General features: G+C 43.6%; 1 protein-coding gene across 1 annotated transcript in view; it reads right to left on the bottom strand.

Annotated features, from left to right (window-relative positions):
- Nucleotides 1–22913, bottom strand: part of sema3e (sema domain, immunoglobulin domain (Ig), short basic domain, secreted, (semaphorin) 3E) — a 51653-nt gene that overhangs the window by 8022 nt on the left and 20718 nt on the right. Inside the window, exons 2-14 of the mRNA XM_079501626.1 lie at nucleotides 19373–19533; nucleotides 18653–18712; nucleotides 17813–17932; nucleotides 12020–12113; nucleotides 10137–10253; nucleotides 8513–8655; nucleotides 6878–6992; nucleotides 6303–6372; nucleotides 6048–6192; nucleotides 5528–5753; nucleotides 4823–4914; nucleotides 3511–3552; nucleotides 1373–1539 (exon numbers count right to left, since the gene is read on the bottom strand). Of these exons, the coding sequence (XP_079357752.1) occupies nucleotides 1373–1539; nucleotides 3511–3552; nucleotides 4823–4914; nucleotides 5528–5753; nucleotides 6048–6192; nucleotides 6303–6372; nucleotides 6878–6992; nucleotides 8513–8655; nucleotides 10137–10253; nucleotides 12020–12113; nucleotides 17813–17932; nucleotides 18653–18712; nucleotides 19373–19533 (1552 nt within the window). The remainder of the gene's footprint in view (nucleotides 1–1372; nucleotides 1540–3510; nucleotides 3553–4822; nucleotides 4915–5527; nucleotides 5754–6047; nucleotides 6193–6302; nucleotides 6373–6877; nucleotides 6993–8512; nucleotides 8656–10136; nucleotides 10254–12019; nucleotides 12114–17812; nucleotides 17933–18652; nucleotides 18713–19372; nucleotides 19534–22913) is intronic.

Genomic DNA, 22913 nt, shown 5'->3' with positions numbered 1-22913 from the left:
ATTCAGCGTGTGTCTTGGGTAAGATCATGTATGTCTATGGAGGATACAGGAATGACTTCTTGACCCTTAATGGCCTCTACAAGATGGACTCCACCACAACGGTCTGGACTTTAATTGACACCACAGGAAGTCCACCACACGTTTCACCAGGTCACTCTGCCACCATCATCAGGGCAAAGATGTTTGTATTTGGGCGCTGTTGGGAGACTGGGGTCTGTGTGTTTGACACAGAGACCAGCTTCTGGCTGAGCACGCCTTCTGCACAGCTTCTTCCAGAAGGACGCAGTGGTCATTCAGCCTTTACCTACGATGGGGGGCTGTACATATTTGGTGGTGTTAACAGAAAGCTTCAGACCTTCAATGATCTGTGGAAATTCAATCCAGAGACCCTCTCCTGGAAGAAGATTGAGCCCAAGAGGAAACGCCCACCTCGGTCGTATTCCAGGAGCTGTTGCATGGTGGGAGATCGTGTCATCCTCTTTGGAGACGGCAACACGCCCCGTGACCTGTTCGTCTTAGACATGAGCCCTAGTCTGAAGACATTATGCAAGCTAGCGGTCATTCGGTACGGACTGGAGCAGTCAGAATTACCACACAACGTCAGGTGGGAACTGGCAGCCGTGACTATACAGTAGTCCAGGGGTTCTCAACGTTTTTGGCCGGGGACCCCCGGAAAGGCTTTGGCAATGACTCGGGGGGGGGGGGCAAAATAATGTGGCGACCCCCGAGGGGTCGCGACCAGTGTTGTAACTAACGCCCTTACATCACGTTACGTTACCTAACGGCGCTACTTTTTGCAGTAACTTGTAACCTAACGCTTTACATTTCCCCATTCCATAACGGCCTTATAGTTATTGTCCGTGCGTTACCCGGTAGAGTACGGTTGTAAGGAGATGTATAGCTGCGTGTCTGACTCTCCCAGTGCTCCACCCCCTGGAGTAGACAGACACGGCTCCACTCTACAGACACACTCTGCACTGACATCTCCTCTCTCACACACACGGAGTCAGAGAGAGGGCCACTGCACTGACTGCAGGGAGGAGAAAGGATTATAGGCTACTAACCTTGTAACCATAAAAAACTTTGCTGTTTTTATCTTCAATTAACCAAAATAAAATCCACACGTGAGAGGGACAGAGTCACAGAGAGCAGTGGTAGAACTACGTTAGCCAAGCTAGCTGCTGCCTGCTAACGCTGCAAACAACAGCTGTAACAAGGTGTGTGTGTGTGTGTGTGTGTGTGTGTGTGTGTGTGTGTGCGTGTAGTACCTCTTGGTGTATACCCCAGCAGGGTAGTAGTGTGTGTGTGTGTGTGTGTGTGTGTGTGTGTGTGTGTGTGTGTGTGTGTGTGTGTGTGTGTGTGCGTGTAGTACCTCTTGGTGTATACCCCAGCAGGGTAGTAGCGTGAACACGTGATGCCGTCCCAGGCGCAGTAGGGGTCTCTGGCCAGGCAGCAGTCGGCGCACTCTGATCCGTACAGGTCGCACTGATGCAGCCTGATCTGGGCCACACCCACCTCGGAGCCCACATACAGTTGTTGCTGTGGAGCCCACAACACATGGGACGCATGAGATTTTGAGACCAATGGTTGGGTTTCGTCTTTGATATTATTATTAGGAATAGTTGAGACCAAGAGTCCATCATTTATTCTGACCCCTCCTCCAAAATCCTTGGAATATGTCCTAATTCCTTATCCATAATCCATAATTAATTACTAAATCTGTGTTTGTCGGGCACCGGCCTATAGTTGGGAACGATGCAAGATGGGAACAACGATCGGGAATGCATACCAACGACCCCCTAGTATGCAATCCCCATGGGGGTATCGGCGGTTGTGTAAAGTCATTGTGCAGTGGTAGAGGTCTGTGTGCTGTGGATAATGCGTGTGTGGAGAATGTCTGACGTGCAAACTGACTGGTGGACTGGTTTAGTAATCAAATGGCAGGTGTGGGACAAATTTTCCATGGCAATTAATTGTCTAAGTAGCCTACTAAAATCCCTTGCATGTGCAAACAAAACTCATCCACCAATAAAGGTTCTGGTTTCTGGTGACCCTGGTTCTGTAAAGAATGAAGGATCTCATGGGTGACAGACAGTAAGACGTCATTCCAGATTGTGCGTGCTGCAATTACATGCTGCAGGCATGTGACATACTGTATATGTGACATGCTGTGACATACTGTATAATTATGTGACATGCTGCAGGCATATGTCACATAGCTACTGTTCCACATTGCTCACATTGACAAACTGACATGTTTTTTTGTGTTGCAGAGAACATATTTGAGGTTATGAAAGTGACGGGAGAGTGCATTCCAATGTTGGCCTATTTATGAAGAACTATGCTATCATTTAACAATTAGCAGTTTCACTCATTCCGTTTTTTCAAAGTGACTGTCGCCACCCGGCAGATATTGATTAGATTTAACATTAATTAGTTCTACAAGCGCACATTTTACCTACCATGTACGATTTACATTTAGGGGCAAGTGGGCATGACCTTTGCGCAAGTAGAACATGACTTGTACTTGCCCGATGGGCAAGTGCCTCTGAGACCTTAGTCAGTGTCAGAGCCATAGAGTATAGACAGAGTTGCGACATTGAGGGGGCAGAAAACAGCCTGGTCACGTGGTTCATGTACTCGTGCGAGCCCATAGACTCCAATGCATTCCGTAAACTTCCGGTGTCCCTATTCGCCAATAGAAGTCTATGTAGAAGAGCCGCCATTGGACTGGCCCCATGAAGTGAACAGAGTTGTCTTACTCTATGGCTCTGGTCAGTGTCAACCCCTGGGTGGGCCAGATCAGTGTTAAGAGGACTGATTGGTGTTAAGTAGTCATATGCAGGGGTGCAGCACAGGACTTGTGTGCCAGTGCACAACATTTAAAATAGTTCAAATAGCCGAAATCTACAAGCTCACAACGTCTCGATGTAGATCTATTTTAAAGTGTTTTTCAAAATAGTAAAAAATGGCAAATAAGTTTAGGGATAAGGGATAAGGCTGGCGCAAGATGGAGCCCCTAGTGCTCTATTTTCATCCATGCTAAACCCCTTATCCATAAACTACTTTGCCTTTTCTTACTACAAAAAAAATGTTTGAATAGTTAAAATAACCAATCTACATCGACACGTTGTGAGCTTGTAGATTGGGGGTTGTATTGCATCATATTCATTATTATCAATAGCAATTGATCATCTGTTTACCCTTTGTGACCTTTCTAACTATGCAGAATGATTCCATTCACACTACAAAGACATGAATGAAGGAATGTTCGAAGAGTTGAGACGGAGAACCATTTAAGTCCATAATAATTATCCATACCCATTTTATATATTATGGGTATTATTCAGGATTTTGGGGGAGGTTATGGACTTCAGAAAATGGTTCTTCATCTCAACTCTTGGTGATACAACACAATGAACAGATGTTGCAATGGTACCATCTTGTGGCTGGCAAGAGAACTGCAGTGGAGCAAAGCAACAAGTCATTGAAATGCCAGCCGATCCTTACCCTTTTGGATGATATAATCATTTCGGTCACTGGCACTGGCACCTACAAAGATGAAAGGTGAATCGACAATTAAAAAGGTAATACAAGAAGGAAGAAAGACATGGTAGACATCATTAATAGAGCCTTTATACTATATCAATGTCAGCGGCCAGTGGCGGATAGTTCAAATGCTGCAAAACACAGTGTCACACTCTGTCCTGGAGTGAGGGTAGTGTGTGCATACTTGAAACAGCTCTCAAAAACCTCTTAAAGGTTCAAATTAAAATAGCAAGCCAGAGTCCTCTTAAGCAAAATCCAACAGTTTTATTTGGGAACTGAAAAATCTAAACGGATAAAGTGTCAGAATGAAGGGTTTCCGTGATCTAAGTTTATACCTATGAACCAGTAGGCCTAAATCAATCCAGCTATCAATCAACCAACCAACTGACTACCGACCGATCAACCAAAAATATATACTGTAGTAGCTATTTTTTTAATATATATTTTTGATGTGAGGGTTCAAATATCTGAACCTTTTTGTCTGTTTGGTTTGTTAGTTTTTTTGTCATGCAGCCACACTCTGTGCCTCTTATCAGCATCAATTTAGGCCTGTCAGTAAGTATTACATAATCGCCTAATCACAATTATTTGAGATAATTCCAATTCGTTTTGCAGGGATTGTGAGCTTGTAGATTGGCTCTTTCCACTGTTTTGTAACACATTTTGAGTATATAAAATATTCTATGGTGTATTTGGGCCATATAACGCATTATTCATTTGGATGTGTATTTAAAGGACCACTTCACCACTTTTCAACCTATCTTCATATAATAGGTCCTCACTAATAATCATGAAAACATGGCGCAATTTTTTTCTACTCTGTCTTTGTCTCATAGGAGGGCTGTGGGCAGTTCAGAAACTGTCCTCCAGTGACATCATCGATGGGGAATACAAGCTAATAGAAACTGCAGGCTTTCTAGTCCTGAAAAGTTACAATGCGAAAATGGAATCCATCGTTCTCACGATAATGAAAATCTAAACATTTTTGTAAAAAAATCTTGTTTAAAAAAAGAATCTGCCTAATGATGATGCTAAGAGGACGGTTTCTAAACTGCCCACAGCCCTCCTATGAGACACAGACTGAGTAGAAAAAAATCGTGCCAATTTATCATGATTATTAGTGAGGTCCTTTAAGTTTTTGTCATATCTGCCCCATGCAACTATTGTTAATCGCATGACAATATTGTCAAGCAACATTTCACAATCGAGACAGCCCAACTAATCAATGTTTATTATCTATCTACTCTTATTTTGGAACTTTTAGGAAACCTACTTTGAATATTTGCAGCTCCTCCAGCAGCACCTCTTCCACAGTGTCTGTGTCTTTACTATAGATGGTGATCACTTTCAACACCACACCATCGTCTAGTAGAGAGAAGAGAGGAGTTATCACTGCATCTGATCCTTGTGTTCACAGTCACACCCACACAGTCAAATGATATCTATAGCATTACATTCATCACATCATTAAAACCCATTGAGACCTGAGACCAGATTCTACAAAATGTCCTGTAATGTCACTAATGGTTCTCAAAGAATTTCAAGTCATAAACATAAACCCCCATCTGAAAATCTGTTGTTACAGGGACCCGCCCAGAAGCAAAGATGTTCGCTTATTATAATTATATATATATTTTTAATTGCAGATCTACAAGCTTGTAGCACGGCACTATGAGTTGGTATATCTGCTATTTTTCAATAGCTTTTAAATAATGGTTAAAGTGGTTAAAACATATGGTGACACAGACACGTTCCAAGTTTAAATGGATTTGGTGTATAGTGGAAATATCAGCCCTACAAGCTGACAACATGTTACTCTGTGAGCTATTTTAGAATATCTGACAAATAAATCGGGGCTTAAGTGTTTAAACTGCTCTTAATTTTGCTGAAACGCCTCACTGTATGGGACCCCACATTTTTGGGCCCAAAGTGTACATTGAGGATTAGGTTTGGAAATAATAATTCTGTGTTCACCGACCGGTGCCAATGTAGAGTACGTGGTAGTGCCCGTCCTGAGCCTGGACACGGTCCACGGCGATCTGGGTCAGCCGCCTCCTGCCAGGCTCCGTTTGCATCAGGATGGGCCTGCGGTGGAGGGGAAGCACCGGGCGATACATGACCGGGTGGGAACGCACGAAACGCAACACCTCGTCAGGAAACTCCTTTGAGCTGGAGAAGCCGCCCCCGTTCACCTTACTGGCACACTGCCGAGAGAGAGAGAGAGAGAGAGAGAGAGAGAGAGAGAGAGAGAGAGAGAGAGAGAGAGAGAGAGAGACGGAGGGGAGAGGACAGTGAGGAGTGAGAGAGAGAGAAAACAAGGTGTCATGAGAACAGAAGAAAGGGAAAAGGAGAGAATGGAGCGAGGAGAACGCAGGTTGGCTGATCTGTGTTTTGGCCTGGCTCAGTCTGTCCGTATGTGACCTGCTGAGCCAGCTTACAACGGTGCTTCACACTGTCCTACATAGTCTCTCTACACTCTACACTGCATTCAGACTCACAGATCCAGGCCGGGGATAGGGGACCCTGTCTTCGTAGGGGGTCCAGTGGTGCTCTGGTCTCTCTCGGTGAGCAAACGGACCGTTGAAGGCCGCCCGAATGTCATCCATGTGATAGACACACACGGCGTAGCCTTTGAAAACAGCACTGCAAGAGACGGGCATGCTATTGTTGATCTGAACGCAAGCGAGTTGCATTTAAAGGATATGATGCATACTGTACATGTTACTGTATGTTGGAAGTTATCACCAGCTCACCTGGTTGTGCTGAAGAGGCCAAAGATTTCTGGGTTCTTTTCGTCCTTGCTCTTGAGTACATAAACATCCTCTGAAATGCACAACACATGTAGAGTATTACGAATATCAGTCAAATACCTATTAAAAAAGAACCAATATACAAATAAAACATTTATACTGTAGTGCCATCCTGTCATACTGTTATACTAACTATGCTGGGCCGACTATTACTATTTTTCTGCAGTGTATTGGAGACATTTTGAAAATGCATAATGTCTTTAAATGTTAATGCCAAAGTTAAAATGAAATAGTCTATTCGTAGACTTGGACATGTTATTAAAACTTCAAAATGTCATTAACGCTCTAACTTTCTTAAAGCACCAACAAGATTGTTAAAGCTCCCTTTTCCAAGGACTTCCTACACAGCCCTACCCAGCTGGTCAAAGTGTGTATCGATGCCTACACAGCCCTACCCAGCTGGTCAAAGTGTGTATCGATGCCTACACAGCCCTACCCAGCTGGTCAAAGTGTGTATCGATGCCTACACAGCCCTACCCAGCTCGTCAAAGTGTGTATCGATGCCTACACAGCCCTACCCAGCTCGTCAAAGTGTGTATCGATGCCGTTCGGCCCGGCCACGGAGCAGATGAGACGCGTTTTCAGGAAGGAGCTCCATCTATTCACCAGCATCCTCTGGCCCCCTTGATCATTCTAGAAGAGAAGGTAGATATTGTTCATGATTATACTATTAAAGATTGTCAGTCGCATGCATAATAATAAGAATACACTGTACACTGTTTCACAGAAAGTAGCAAAAAAGAATGCAATACAATGCATAAAACAAGTCCTCAGGACCTTTTTGTATAGGCCCTTTTAGCCAAAGGCTCCCTTGATGTCTTACTGTACCACGTGCTGTTTGCATTTCTGACTAGGGATGGAGCTTGATAACCAATACCCGAAAAATTCCGAAAACAAGCTTATTGAGTACCTGTTATCAATAAGCGTTGGGCTTATCAAGCCTGTTATTGAGCATAGCGGCCCATGACGTCATGTTTAAACAATCAAGACAAGAGGCGATCAAGATAATCGCCCACGCTGGCACAAACATGTCTAAAGTGTATTAATACCTGCCAACAGAGTAAACAACATTACGTGTTTAAAGTCACTGTCTGTACACATACAGTATTAACCAGTTAACAGTTCCTTTAATATTATTTTATTGGTAAAAAGGTCAATTGCCTTCCGTTTGTTAGAAAAGTACTGTAGTTGAAGGCCCTAGTAAAATATCATGGTTCTGTTCAGAATTTATTATCTCCCATTTTTCCACAAAATAATAGAAAATGCTTGATAAGCTTAGAACCCGGCTCGATAAGCCTGATCGATAAGGTGATCGTTATCAATAAAAATTAACGAGCTCCATCCCTATTTCTGACTAAGTATTCAATCAATCAAAAATACAATTCATATTAGAAAACAAAATTATTGCTGTGGTTTTCACAGAGGGGGCTGTGGTCCACAGGCCACACTCCAGGGGGGGTCAATGAGGCTTTGTGAACTTTTCGCTCTGGCCTTGGCATGGTTTGGAAACCACTGACTTGGAGTCAGCCCAAACCATGCACACCAAAGGGTCGGGTCGGGACAAAACGGTTCTTAAGGTCAACCACACCAATGTAACTCCTTGCAACTCAATGAGTTGCATTGGTGTGGTTTACCTTAAAAACAGTTTTGTCCCGACCCTTTGGTGTGGTTTGGGCTTAAAGCGATGGTGACATAAAAAAATAGTTTTTGTAAAAAAAAAATAGGTTTTCTGAGCTCAATTGCAGGCAAAAAACCTGAACTTTTAACATTCAGTAGATTCTTTGTGGTCTGGGGTTTTCTGGCTCAAACAAGTTCTGTGATTTTCCTGCTGTGATGTCACAGCCTGCACATCCAATATATGTCAATGGGATTTGCCAGCAGATGTCACTGTTTTCACTGTTTTGCCTGTTTTCATTGCAGCTCAAAAGGCTTCCAAACCACAGAGAAAACTCCAGACCACAGAAAATCCACTGAATGTTCAATGTTCAGATTTGTTGGGTGTAATTGAGGTCATAAAACTTAAAAGAAAAATTAAAAATATAAATAAATGAAAATTAATGTCATGAAACCTTTAATATAGGCCTATCTGTTGGCCATTTTTTGTGTAGTTGGAAACATATTGAGTACATTTTCTATTATGCAGAAAGTCTTACCGCACAGACCCGCCCAACGCGGGTATAGACGCCTTTTTTCGCCCCATCAGAGTCCATCTCTCTCTCAGTGAAGAAAAAGTAAACCTTATCATCATCCCTGTCGTCGTTGTCAGGAATTACTGCTGATCCAACAAACTTAGGCTCTGGGGAGAAAGAAATGCTGTTGTGAATATATTAGATGAATGATTCAACACATGGAAGTGAATGACAGCTGTGCTGTGGCATACTAAGTATAACCTTTCTGCTAAGCCACTATAATGACTGTTTATCTGTGTTGCTTTTACCAGCTTTACAAACACCAGCAAATGTTAAGTCCTCTCCCCAAAAGTGCTTGTAAACAAGTGAACTGCAGATCAGGATGATTTGTGATGTCTGTCTGTATACTGGTACAGGCAGTATTTGTATTACTTAGGAATTACATACTGTGTACTCTATTGTCATGAATGGATTAATTTAAAAATAAATCAACCAGCAAATCACAAGACCTTGGAAGATGAAAATAGTCATACAATTATGATGATTCAGTACAATGGATAATGTTGCAGGCCATGTCCACATAATGAATGTGAACCATCAGCACAATGCTATGGATTTACTTGCAGGCATGTGATCATGGCAAATTCAAGAGCTACTGTAGCAGGTTTGGGGAGTGTCCATTCTCCATAACAAGGTTTAATTTAGACTATAAATAAGCAAATCTCACATGTATAAGTAGGCTGCTCTATAAATAGTAATTAGTATAGCCAAGCAGCTTACTTTTTGGCATCACAGCCACAGAGTTTCAAAGGGGTTCAATTTAACCCCATGGCTACTTGAAGAGTAAGGAGAACATTAGCCAAAAATAGCCAAGCTCAAGTAACTTTGATCTATGAGCTGTGATCTTATAGATCGGCTATTTTTGGCTAAGAGATTTAGTGTGGAGGGAAAGAAAGGCGGACCAATTAGAGCCAACTAAGCATATAGTGTAGGACAGTTAAAACCACAAAGTCAGAGGAGGATTGTGTTTGTTTGTGAATGAAAACATTTTCACCATTTTGAACTAGGCTAATGGAATTTCACATTGTCCAATAGGCTATGCATTTATTTCATGTGATCTGTTGTTCTAATAATTATTTTGGATTCCCAACATTGTATTTGTGCTCATCATTAGACATCAGAGTCTAGACCAGTGTTTCCCAAACCTTTCGGCCCATGACCCAAAACAGAAATTAGATATTCACCTGGGACCCACACCTGTGAAAATAGCAGATCTGCAAGCTCACAACGTGGCTTTCTAAAGCCGAAACCACACCAACGGGTCGGGACAAAACGGCTTGTAAGGTAAACCACAACAATGCAACTCCTTGCAACTCAATGAGTTGCATTGGTGTGGTTTACCTTAAAGATCGTGTTGTCCCAACCCGGCCCTTTGGTGTGGTTTGGGCTTAATTTATGACATTTCTTTGATTTTTCTTTTACAGTATCTCTGTGAAATTACTGAAAGAAATAATTGAATTTGTTTTTAATGAATGAAACATTGTGCTTTTTGGGAATGATTTTTTTTTAATAACCAGAATTTATTAAAAACAAAATGTAGGGGAAAAACAGTGGTCTAAACAGATGGTCTGTAGAGAGAAGCACTGACCACTAAGCTGCTGCCGGTCATCTCTCTCTGTCCGTGTATATGTCTGGTTGTTCAGTCGACACAGAGCTCCATCATTCTCCCAGTAGTCTGTGTACAGGCCAATGTACAGCTCTCCTCCTGCACACACACACACACACACACACACACACGAGCGCATGCACACGCATGCACACGCACGCACGCACGCACGCACGCACGCACGCACGCACGCACGCACGCACGCACGCACGCACGCACGCACGCACGCACGCACGCACGCACGCACGCACGCACGCACGCACGCACGCACGCACGCACGCACGCACGCACACACACACACACACACACACACACACACACACACACACATGCATACATACCGGTAACTGTTTATCATATGTAAATATGATATGATCAGTATCAGTTATATTGATCAACATAAAGGTTTCTGTTACTATAACCATCTGTGCTTTCTGATTGTAAATAATTAACTGAGATAAAAAAAGTCCAGAAGATGGCAGTATTTCTCAAACTAGCTGCTACAGACTAGAGCAGAATCAATCAGCAAAACTCTACAGAAGACAAAAGACATTTAGAAAACAAACATGGTTTACCAATGTGATCTCATAAGTAACATGTCACTTTTAATATTTGTTACTGAATTAAAAAGCTGGAAACAGATGGAAACAGATGATCCGCTGTGGCGGCCACGGTATGATTGGATTTAGATGAAAGACAAAAGTAGAGTGAATTTAACAGCCATGCAGCACAATAAGCAGTACCAGTGCCCCTTCAGAATAAATATAGACATACAGTATGCCCTCTAACATATCTGAGATATGTTATATTTGATACATGTTAGTCATGATGACATTTATTATAAACATGTCATGAGCCATCCTCCGTCTTTCCGTTGGTTTGTAGTTCAATGCACCTGTGTCTAACCTGGGAGGTACAATTTGTATTATTCATAAAGTGGTTTGTTTTTGTTTTAGTTAGTTTTACTTTACAGGAAAAGTTCTCAAAGAGAAAACCAGCACTCACGGAACTCTCGTTTTAAGGCACATTTAATTATTCTTTTAATCAGTTGGCATGGTACAGTATGCCGCAGAGCCGCAGAGCCAGGGCCGGATCTACCATATGGGCACTTTGGGCACGTGCCCATAATAATGTTTAGCTCCACCGAAAGTTTCCCTGCTAATCCGAATGAAATAAATGGTGTCTAAATGGTGTTTTATTGTTGGTGAGAAGGCAGCTGAAAAGTGCAATTGTGTGTAAAGCAGCAACAATGCGCTAGTGCTAGTCGCTAGATTGGCTGTTGTTCAAGGTGGGTGGGCCCACTGGGCTGTGTGGGGTCAGGTGGAGAGGTGACCGTGATTCTGGTGTAATAAAAGACGTACGTCCTCCATCCATCATTGCTTTGTTTTCATTCTGCATGCATAGCGCGTCAGGTGGCTCGACGAAAAAAAGGTGAAAACACTGAAATACACTGGCGAATTCTCTTACCCATTTGCTTACTATGTGGGACAAATAAAAAAAGAATGTGTTTGTTACTGCCTGGCTGTCACTCTGGGGCGGGGTAGGCTACCGGGAATAGGCCAATATAACGGCATAACACCGCCCCAAAACAGCCAAAATTTTGCATGTGCATGTGAAAGGGGGCCCTTCAAGCCTTCAGTGCCCAGGGGCCCTCAGAGGTGTTCATCCGGCCCTGCGCAGAGCAGCAGTACAGTGAACGCGTTTCGGCGATCATCATAGTTTTACTAACATAGCAGATGTATAAGCTCACAATGCATCACAATGCAACGTGTTGTGAGCTCGTAGATCTGCTATTTATTTTCGGCTATAATGACCAAAAATGTCCAAAAATACGATCAGGTTGAGAGTGGATAATGGTGTCTTACTGGAGAGGGTGGAGGTACAGGGGCTGTTGGGGTCGTACGGGCACCGTCCTCGCCCGCTCTCAATGCTCTCCTCCTCCAGAACAAAGAGCCTGTCCTGAGGACAAAACACCGTTAGAATGCACGAGGCACTGCAGAGGACACACAGATTATGACTGATGAATACATTCATCTCCTTAACCTCTAATTCCAACCATAACCTCACCCCTCACATTCCACACGTCTACCTTGACCGCCGACTGTGAGCTCAACTCCAGGTCTACCCCTAAACCCTTGAATGGACAATTAAATAGTGATCAACCTCATAGTCTTGCAAAAACAGTGGTGGTCCTCGCAAAGTTGTTAAACACGCACGCACGCACCAACGCACGCACGCACACACGCACGCACGCACACACACACACACACACACACACACATTATAGACAGATAGACAGACAGCTCTATGTCTATGCTTTAACATTGTCAGATAGACGCACCCCACGACGTGATGGAGAGATAGTGAGATAGATACAGATAGAGGAGAGATAGAGAGAGAGAGAGAGAGAGAGAGAGAGAGAGAGAGAGAGGGAGAGGGAGACGGAGAAAGTAAGAGTGAAAGTGATGGATGAGAGTTGGGTGAGAAGATAGATGGGACATGGAGTGATGGATGACCATGTGAAGGAGTGTTGTCCTATAATGTGTAAACCCCAGATCTGCTCCACTCTTATCCTCTACACAGAGTTCACCACCTCTATCTCCCTCTGATCCGCCTGCCATGCACAGCGGGGAGCACACACGCACGCACACACGCACGCACGCAGGCACGCACACACACACACACACACACACACACACACACACACACACACACACACACACACACACACACACACACACACACACACACACACACACACACACACACACACACACTGCACTGTGCACACTATCCAGGTACGCAGACAGTGGGGAACACACCTATACAGACGCAAACAGATATGGACACAGAGCACTAACTCACACACTTGTGTCACACACCCATAAACCCTATAGAAATGCAGCCCCTAAATTGTGTGCCCACCGCAGTGTTCATGGGTGTCAGTAGTAGATCAGAGGAGACGTCTCATATTGATTTATGAGTAGCCATGGAACCCCCGCTGTGTCCAAACCAAACCCTGTGTACGCCTGGCTGTACCACAATTCACAGTCTGCTTTAACATCATCCATCATCTGCCTGTGATCTATCAAAACCACACAGGATTCACAGAACACGTCACAGCACTGATGGTGTACTCTGTACTGTACATAAAATGTAAATGTAGTTAGTGGGAAAGCAAGCTGTGCCTTTCCTCTGAGATATAATAAAACGCATGTGACCACAGTGGTCTATAATTATTTGAAACATTTTGTACTGCACACAATTAGGACAGATTAACCACTTAAACCCTATAAACTTTGTTGTACCTCAAATTGCAAACTACAAGCTCACAATGCATCGTAATAGGATGCGTTCTTGTGAGCTCGTAGATTTGCTATTTTCAGCTGAACTTTTGCCTTTTTTAATGTTGCCTGTTATAATGCCTATTATGACAATATGACAATATACCCTCTGCGCTAGGGTTTATGTGGTTAATAAATGTTAACATACGTATAAATAAATACCCTAACAACAACAATCGACTTTGTGTTGGGCACCTTAGTGCCCCACACAAAGTTCATCCAGTCTGGCAAAAATGATAATTCCAGTCTACAGTAAGTATAATTTTGTACACTATAGGAGTGTCATTCTAAAATGAGGTAGTCTAAGCCACTATTTAAAAATAAAATGATGCCTCCTCCCAAATTGATAGATACTTTCTTGAGACTAAGGTACATTTTGGCTTCCATGTTAGGTTCCAATTGAATTACCGTGAATCATGGGCTTTAGAAAATAGCTGTTTTGAAGGGGAAAGAATGATGTTTGTGAAATTGTGAGATGTGCCAATGAATCTCATTTTGGACATTCCTCAAATGTAATGCTATGATTGTAATGATCTTTACCACAGCTAGTTCTGACCTGACAAACAATCAATCACAACATCTTGTGATTGGCTGTCTGGCTGAGAGTCATTCTAATGAGAGCAAATCTCTCCCAGAGCTCCAAACGCAGCCACCACATTTACCTTTAACCTAGCAATGAATACATTTTTCTTCTTCTTCTTCTTCTTCTTATTTCATTTTCTTCTATTAATCATAAATCTATAATACTATAATTTACGGAATATGTGGTCTGTCTGTCACACAAAATCTGTCCCTGGCATAACTGTGTGCAGAGCCGTAAGGCATTAAGGGTTTCCATGACCCATCCAATCACCCATCTGTCAGCTGGTGATTGTATCGGCATCTGCTTCCCGTCGGCTTTGCAGATTGGCATCACATCACACTTGTGTTGCTAAGCCAGTATAAGACCCGGCCTGATTGGCTAACCCGACCTGTCTGCCTAAGTGATTGGTAGAGCTTTGCATAGAAGCTATGCAGGAACGCCTACTGAGTGACAAAAAACTACTTTCTGGCCTTGACCAAGGGGCCAGTGAGGCACTCCAACGTTGAAGCACTGGGCCCTAGTGGTAAGAGGAGGGACTACAGGCGGACCCGTGGATTCATGACCGGGAAACCCCGTGCAGCTGGGCTTTAACATTGAGCACTTCCGCATTTGACCACCAAAATTTGGTGGTCAAATGCGGAAGTAGACGTTTTGAGACGGTCCTTCCGGGTGCTTCAAAACGCCACTGAGCAACTTCCACTGACATGAATAGCGGAGGGGGCGGAGCTTCGCGCCAGATCAGTCTCTATCCTTTTATATACTCTATGGCCTTGACAGACCATACATTCAAACAGAAAAGTGTATTAAATGATGTTAAACTCACCAACATTGCAGCTCTACGGAATGCTTGAATTAAGGTTACGTTTTTGTTTCATAAAAACTCATGTTATGAGCTACTTTCTGTTAAGAAATTCCGTGCAGGCGTGCAATACGAAGTACGTGATTTCCATCGAGCGCTTCCAAACTCCAATGCTCCATGCTGCTCAATGTGTTACCGGGGGAAAAAGTGATGTATGTGCATACTCTCTATAGTTCCTGACATGCATGGTCCCAAATTGGCCGGGGTAAAGGCTTTGGGTAAAATCCACAATACACTTGAGGTCATGCTATACGATAATATTGCCACTGGTGTGCTGATCTATGACCACAGGACACCAGCCAATATTGCAACACTCCTCCTTATCGTCATCATGTATTATAAACACGCACATACAGATACAGCAGAGCACATTGGAAGGCTTTACAGGCAGCTGCAGCTCTCCAGTCCGGTGTTGTCTAGGGCTGTAAACATTCCATTGATATGAGTGATGGAGCAGTGGTGTGACTGTTTCTGTTTGGAAGGTGTGATGGGGTTTTGAATGAGCGGAGCAGAGCTGTGTGGAATGCAGGGTGAAAAGCATTGTGCATGTGCTCTGGCTCTCTGGAACACCACAGATACACACGCCCAGGGAGCTGTTCAGTGTAAACATCTGGAAGATACCTTTCACAATCTCACTTATATACAAGTTACACGCACGCATGCATAGATGCACACGGATGTATGTATGCTACACACAGATGTGCATACGTTGGTTAGACATACCAACAGTCCTACAGTCACACAAACCCGTGCTGCGGGTTAAAAATCACCCGTGGCTCCTGCCATGCGTGGCGGGGAAACTCCATGGGTACAGGAAGCATCGATAATTTTGCCAATGCCTTAGCTCACAACTGATTTATGGATTACTGAGGCTTCCGAATATGAATACAAGTAGTTCACATTAGCAACCAAGCTGTGTAATAGAATCCTTAAGACGTTGGTAGTTAAGCACCCTTGGTAAGGAATGCCTGCCACCCACACACACGTACGCATGCACACACACATTGACACACACACCCCTGACCTCACAGTATGGAGGCAACACAGTGTGTCTCTGCTTCTGTACTGTTCTGTATTCTCGCTGTACACCTCTAGCGAGAGCCAGTCTGTTTGTTTATTTTCCTGTCCAGATTATCAAGAGCAAAACAAACATACTGCTACTCCCCACGAGGATGCAAACTCCATTATTTATTCTCTCTCTGCCACACTCCATCCGTCTCGCTCGCTCCCTCTCCTTTCCATCGGTGATCGGTCTTGTCTCTTTTTCTCTTCACTCCCTCTCCTTTTTTGCACCCCCCCCCTCTCCCTTTACTCTCGTTTCGTCTCTACTTCTCCCCCCTCTCCCTATACCTCCGTCTCTGTTTCTCATCTCCTCTCTTGGAGACACAGCACTCCCTGAGGTGCTCTGGTGAGGTCTATATTGACAGTGCAGGAAAGTGCAAACTTTTGCTAAAGAAACTGTTGAGAAAGTTCTAGAAATCCATAGTTATTTTAATTTGGCAAAGTTCCATTGTTGCTGTTGTGCACCATTATAAGTCTGAATTGTGATGTTCCCCTATCCCTTTGTTTCTTACAGTAATAGTAGGTATATTATTTAAAAATGTCCTTCTTTTTTTCAGTAATTAAATCCAGCACAGCGATAGTTCATGGAGCCACGGAAGTCAGGAGGCTAATTATCCTAATTAGCCTAATTATCTCTCGCCGGACGCTAATATTGTTTCTGTAGCGAGTCTGGAGGGAGCGCTTGTTTTACCCCGTGCGCCAATGTTACAATGTGCGCCCGCGTGCGCCCGTGTGCACCCACACGTGTCCCCGCCCGTGTGCACCCACACGGGCGGGGCATTCTCACCTACTACTACAGGCACAGAACCCAATTCCGGCAGCCACCTCGCCAGTCTAGGTGACTATTCATTCGACTTTCGACTCCCGCTGCCGCCACTATTTTTCCAACAACCACAGACTACTCTTTAGGCCAAAATCGAATATGCTGCTGGTTTCAACTGATACGTTCTGCTGGTTACAACTAATATGAGCTTAGCTGGTTAAGACTGAGGTTAGGGTTAGAGTTAGGGTTAGATTTACTTGCGTGCGGTCAAGATGAACAGATGAGCAGAGCGCTTCCTACCGCACTGACAACCAATCACAAGACGATTTTTGGACTTGCCACCTACAGACCCAATACTCGCTCTCCGGACCCCCCATTCATTCGCTAATAGTTCATTCATATTATATACTCCCAATAATCAGTCTGTCTGTTTCTCATTCACTTCAAGCTAATTCACACACGCCCACAGTACATCAGTCTGCATTCACTCTACTTGCTAGCTGACACAGTAGTTGTTCAGATGTCGACGTTCAAATTCCCTCCACCTCCCTCCACCTCCTCCCTGTGGCATTTAGTTCTGTAATGGGTGATTCTGCATATTTATGGGTTGTTCTATATGTGATACGTATCATATCATACTGTATGTATCTATTCTACGTGGTATATGGCATATAATTGAAGGTTATGTTGTTCATGTAATGTCTTTATCTTGTGCTCTGCTCTGTGGGGTTTGTGATCTCAGATTGTGCATGTTGCACTACAGGTCATCTGTAATGAGCAGAGCCACAAAATGCAATATCATTGCAATAAATGGTAAAATGGTTAATCCTGAGCTGAAGTGTCTCAATTAATTAATATGAATTTGGTCCCCTTATAGCAGAATGTTGTAAGCTGTGTTATTATTGACAGAACCAAAGGGTTCCACCTTCAAATGTCCTCTGCTGTGGTTTTCATTTCGTTGCATATTTTGGAAGAGGATGTGTACAGTGTATGCGCTCCAATTATTTCTCATTGAAATAGGAAGTGGACATTCTCAGTCAGTCTCACCTGTCCGGTGTGTCCCACCCTGACCAGGCCGCAGACGGGGTTAAAAGCTCCTGTCCCACAGGCTAAAAGGTGGGTGTGGTTGTACTGCTGCAGGACCTTGATGTAGTTGGCACACTCTGGCTGTAGAGAGAGAGAGAGAGAGAGAGAGAGAGAGAGAGAGAGAGAGAGAGAGATAGAGAGAGAGAGAGGGAAATAGTAAATGCACAGTAATATCAATGTTAACACAATATTGTCTGTCAGGTGACAGGTTCACAGGGTCTTATTCGTGGCCTTTTTCCGAGTCAATGGTGGCATATAATCGGGTAATTTAACTCTGAAGAGTTTACGAATGTAATGGTCTATATTTGGTTCCCTTTGTGCACTCTTTTGAGTTAAATGAACACTGAGGATTTGACTGTGTTCTATTGTTTGTGCATCGCTAATCTCTCGAGGCAGATTTTCAATTTGCAATGGAAAAAATGTCAAATGAACGGGTTCCCAGATTGGTGCATAATTAATCATTGTTCAGTCATTGTTTAAGCAACTATTGTTTATAATAATACAACGTATAGGACAGACATTGCATAAACACTTGGGAACGAAGTGGCAAGTCCGGAAAATGGAAATAATAGAGGGATGAACCAATGATGGAAAAGGGAGATTAAGGAATTAAGAGGGTGAACAACAGGAAAAGAGGTTTTAATTAAGGAAATGAAGAACGGACAGGATCCATAATGCCATTACATCAATAGGTTGAGCCAAGGTTAATGAGAACTAGTGTGAGTTATGCTAATCAATAGCATAGTGGCGACGGAGCCAATTGAATTATGTCTGGATATAAATGGCTGAGTGTTACTGTACCTTCTCCCTGCCCTTGTCCAGACATCCCTCTACTTGAGCCTCAGTGCTGGCCCAGTGGATCTGAGGAGAGAACACACTTTATTTACACAAACGTCAAATATAAAAAACTATAAAAAATGTGATTGGTACTGTAAATCAAACATTGTAGTTTATTTTTTATTTTTACTGTAATGTTACTGCACTGTTGAGAATGGCTGTATTTGCATTGCGTCGCTTTATTTGATGCACATAAACATCTGGAAGATACCGTTGTACTGTAGCACGCACACGACGTGCACACACAAGTAACACATACACATGCATGTATGTACAGTTGTACACACGGCACACGCAGACGCATGCACACTGCACCTCTACCCTCTAACCTCTCTGCCTCTCCTCTTTATAATGGAATTCCCTGTCTATCACCCTGCTGTAACCTCTATCTCTATCTAACCACTTTACTCTCTCTCTCTCTCTCTCTCTCTCTCTCTCTCTCTCTCTCTCTCTCTCTCTCTCTCTCTCTGTCTGTCTGTCTGTCTGTCTGTCTGTCTGTCTGTCTGTCTGTCTGTCTCTCTCTCTCTCTCTCTCTCTCTCTCTCATGCAGCACACACACACACACACACCCACCCAATCTGTTTGAGTAACCTATTGACACAGGAGGACTGGCAGAATTCAGTGTTCCTCACACAGACAGGTCACGTACAGCAGAGATGAAAACAGGCCTGTGTATATATATACCTCTCTGTGGTGTGTGTTGACCCGCTCCAGGCTCAGTGAGTACAGGGAGTTCTTGGCCCCTACGTACAGTCTCTCGTGGCCCTCGTCCAGCAGCATGGTCTGGGGCTGGAGGGACGGTCTGGCTCCCTGGAACACCCAGGTCCTGTTCATCTGCCATAGCTCTGCAAACACACAAACACACACATTAGATAAGACGTGACAGACAGACAGACAGACAGACAGACAGACAGACAGGCAGGCAGACAGACAGACAGACAGACAGACAGACAGACAGACAGACAGACAGACAGACAGACAGACAGACAGACAGGCAGGCAGGCAGGCAGGCAGGCAGGCAGGCAGGCAGACAGACAGACAGACAGACAGACAGACAGACAGACAGACAGACAGACAGACAGACAGACAGACAGACAGACAGACAGACAAAATATATTTTTTTTACTGTGTGGAAAGATACTGTATAAAACAGTCACCTGACAGAAAAAACTAGCCATGGCCACATACTGTATACATAACAGAGCAGATTATTGTCTCCACCAGGCCGAACGCATGGGGAGAGAGTATGTTTTGCATCCATATTTTATCCATACGTCACACAATTCGGTATACACTATCTCCATAATCATGTGATAAATACGGATCTGCACCATTTCCCATCTTTCATCTTGATTGGCTAAGGTTGGCTTCCAAAGCTCACATGATTGGTCCGTTTCGAACAAAATGCCACAAATCACAAACACAGTGTGCAATTTCCGGGAAATTATACACGCACATTTCCACTATGCCGGGGATGACATGCCACTCATTTTTTTCCAAATCAGCCTCACGGTGGCGCTATAACAGGGCAATTCCTGTTTTTACCTATAACTGCATCGATCTGTGTACAACGTATGTATGCACACTCCCTAGAAGCCATGGAAAAACATTGTCCCTGCATTCCTCCACATCTGCCGGTTATAGCTAGCCTGGCTAATAAGCCAGACCGAATCAGCCGTTGGCACAAAAAAAAGCCTGCCGGCGGATTACGGTCTGGAGAGGCTCAATTGTACGCCCATTTCCTACACCAGAGAACTGGTGTGGCCAATCGGGACACGGTATGCAATATGGGTGGGCTTTGGTACATTGACGTTCAATGCTTGAGACCTTTGACTGACAGTAGCTCTGACCAATTGCGTCAAAGAGAAAATGTTTGAACCCGCCCCCCGGGAAACAAGATCCATACACAGCATCTTTAGACTCAAATACCACACGACAGTAGGTGCGGTTCCATTAAGCCTTTGCAAAAAAAGGAAGCGTATGTTCATTAAGTTGAAAAAAGAAAAGTGAATTGTCAGTGTTTCCATTAAACTGATAAAATGCGCATATGAAATAAGTTCATTAAATATGCAGTAGTTGGCACTGTTGCCAGTAAAGTGAGGCTCATGTAAAGAAGTAGTCCTAATCCATATGATGTTCACACCATTGATTTGGGACCCCATATACTGCGCTGTAATCTGATCCCTGGTCAGCGGCTGACCGACCGCCAGCAAGTCTACAGCAAGCCAGCGGGCATCTGCTGCTTTCACAGTATTGACGACACCTACAGTCAAATAACGTACAAAGAACGATTTGTTGTGTAATGCTTGTCTTAATATATTCGGGGCACATGTAGCCTATATGTCGCGGGACTCGATTGGAGCATACTGGTCGTTTATACTGTAAATTGATTGATTGCAGCTGCAAACAGTTGTGAATAACTTGTTTCATCGGCTATATAGCCTATAGCCTACACGTTTAGGTTGCTTATCTTATGCAATGAATATAAATATATAAGAATATATGAAGCATATGCATGGATCGAAATCGAATAGCCTGCAGGGACCCAGGCAGCTAGGTTATATAAAAGTTTAGTCTACTACACCACGTGTGTGTGTGTGTGTGTGTGTGTGTGTGTGTGTGTGTGTGTGTGTGTGTGTGTGTGTGTGTGTGTCTTGCATCCATACAGTAGCGATCCAGATATCAAAATGATCGGAGCGCCCCGATCAACTCGGGAGGATTCAGACTTCATATGGGATCTTCACACTACACAATTATTAATCGGACGGGTCGGGTAGTAGTAAATTGGGACCTTATATTATATGTATCCACAACACCTCTCCCTCTCTAGCCACCCTCCCATGCACCGTTCACTCCACTGCCTCCCCATCGTTTTTTTATTTTATTTTCCAACTGTTCAAAAGCGATATAATGCGAGTTCAATGCTTTCTAATTAAAAACCTTTTCCGCAAGTGTTTCCATACACTATTTGCGCATTTCCCTTTTTTCTGGAGACTTATTCGCATTTTGATGTGTTTCCATCCAGGAGATTTTGCGCAAGAGCCTTAATGCGCAAAAAAACGGCTTTATGGAAACGCACCTAGTGTGATTTGAGTCTGGCTTATTAGCCAGGCTAGGTTATAGCGCCACCATGAGGCCGATTTCAAAAGACATTGTTTATATTAGTCGCACAGATTTCATCCAAATCTCACGCAAATCGGTACACATGATCTCTGTAGTCATGTGATCAAGACGAGTCTGTTGGATTTCTCAAATCTTTGCCTTCCAAAGTTTTCAGGAGTGTCCCGTTTTGTAAAAAATGCTGCAAATGTCCTGCTCATCCAGAATTCTATCCTCAGAGATGCTATGAGTGATCTGGCTCTGAATTTCCTCAACAAAATGAAGAAAGTTTTTGCAAAAAACAAACAAAAAAACATTTTATATAACACGTTTATATTACTCCTAAACATTTTGCCAAACATCACACACACTCCTATCCTCCTGGTGGAGACCTGTGCCCAGAAGGGCACTTTTTCTAGTTAATTCTGTCTCCCCCGTTACTTCCTTAAGGCCTTCCTGATTCACCTTGATTCACATTTCTTCTTTAGAATATGTGGACCTCCCTTTATTTCTCTACACAGGATTCCTTTCCTTTGTACGTTCAGAATAGGTTTTACCCTGCGGAGTGTGGACTCTAAAGCGCGGCCTCGCAAATGTGATCCGTTCCCATTCTCTTGAAGCATGTCAAACTCATTTCAGTGTAATGTATAATTTATATACTCTGCCGTACGGTGGTGTTGCAAATCTAAACAAGCTTTACTACGTGTCGCATCTGTGACACCGTTTTACGAGATTACGACCTTTTAAGTCCTTGGCCCCTGGCCATGGCCAAGGGCGCAGCGCAACATGTGTTCCCGATCCAGCTCCTCCCTGGAGGGGCACGGGGGGAGCAACAACAGGGTTATCTGTCCATCGCCACATCCTTAATGCCTAGATGATGCTCTGTTGTATACAATGTATGGTGTGGCACAGGCATAACAGCAGATCTATAAGCTCACGCAATGCATTGTGCACATCCACAATGTGTTGTTGTGAACTTGTAGATTTACCATTGCCGGCATGTATACGACGGAGCATACTGTAAACCAGTGGAATTTCTTAGATTTTTCTTTGATTTCTTTATGAAATTACTAGGGGGGAAAAATCATTTATAGCTTTTTGGGTTTTTTGATTTTTTTGAAAATGT

Source organism: Electrona antarctica (assembly GCF_951216825.1).
Source record: "Electrona antarctica genome assembly, chromosome: 5".
Classification (NCBI taxonomy): domain Eukaryota; kingdom Metazoa; phylum Chordata; class Actinopteri; order Myctophiformes; family Myctophidae; genus Electrona; species Electrona antarctica.
The sequence above is the reverse complement of the archived record's forward strand: the minus strand, read 5'-3'. Positions and strand labels throughout refer to the sequence as shown.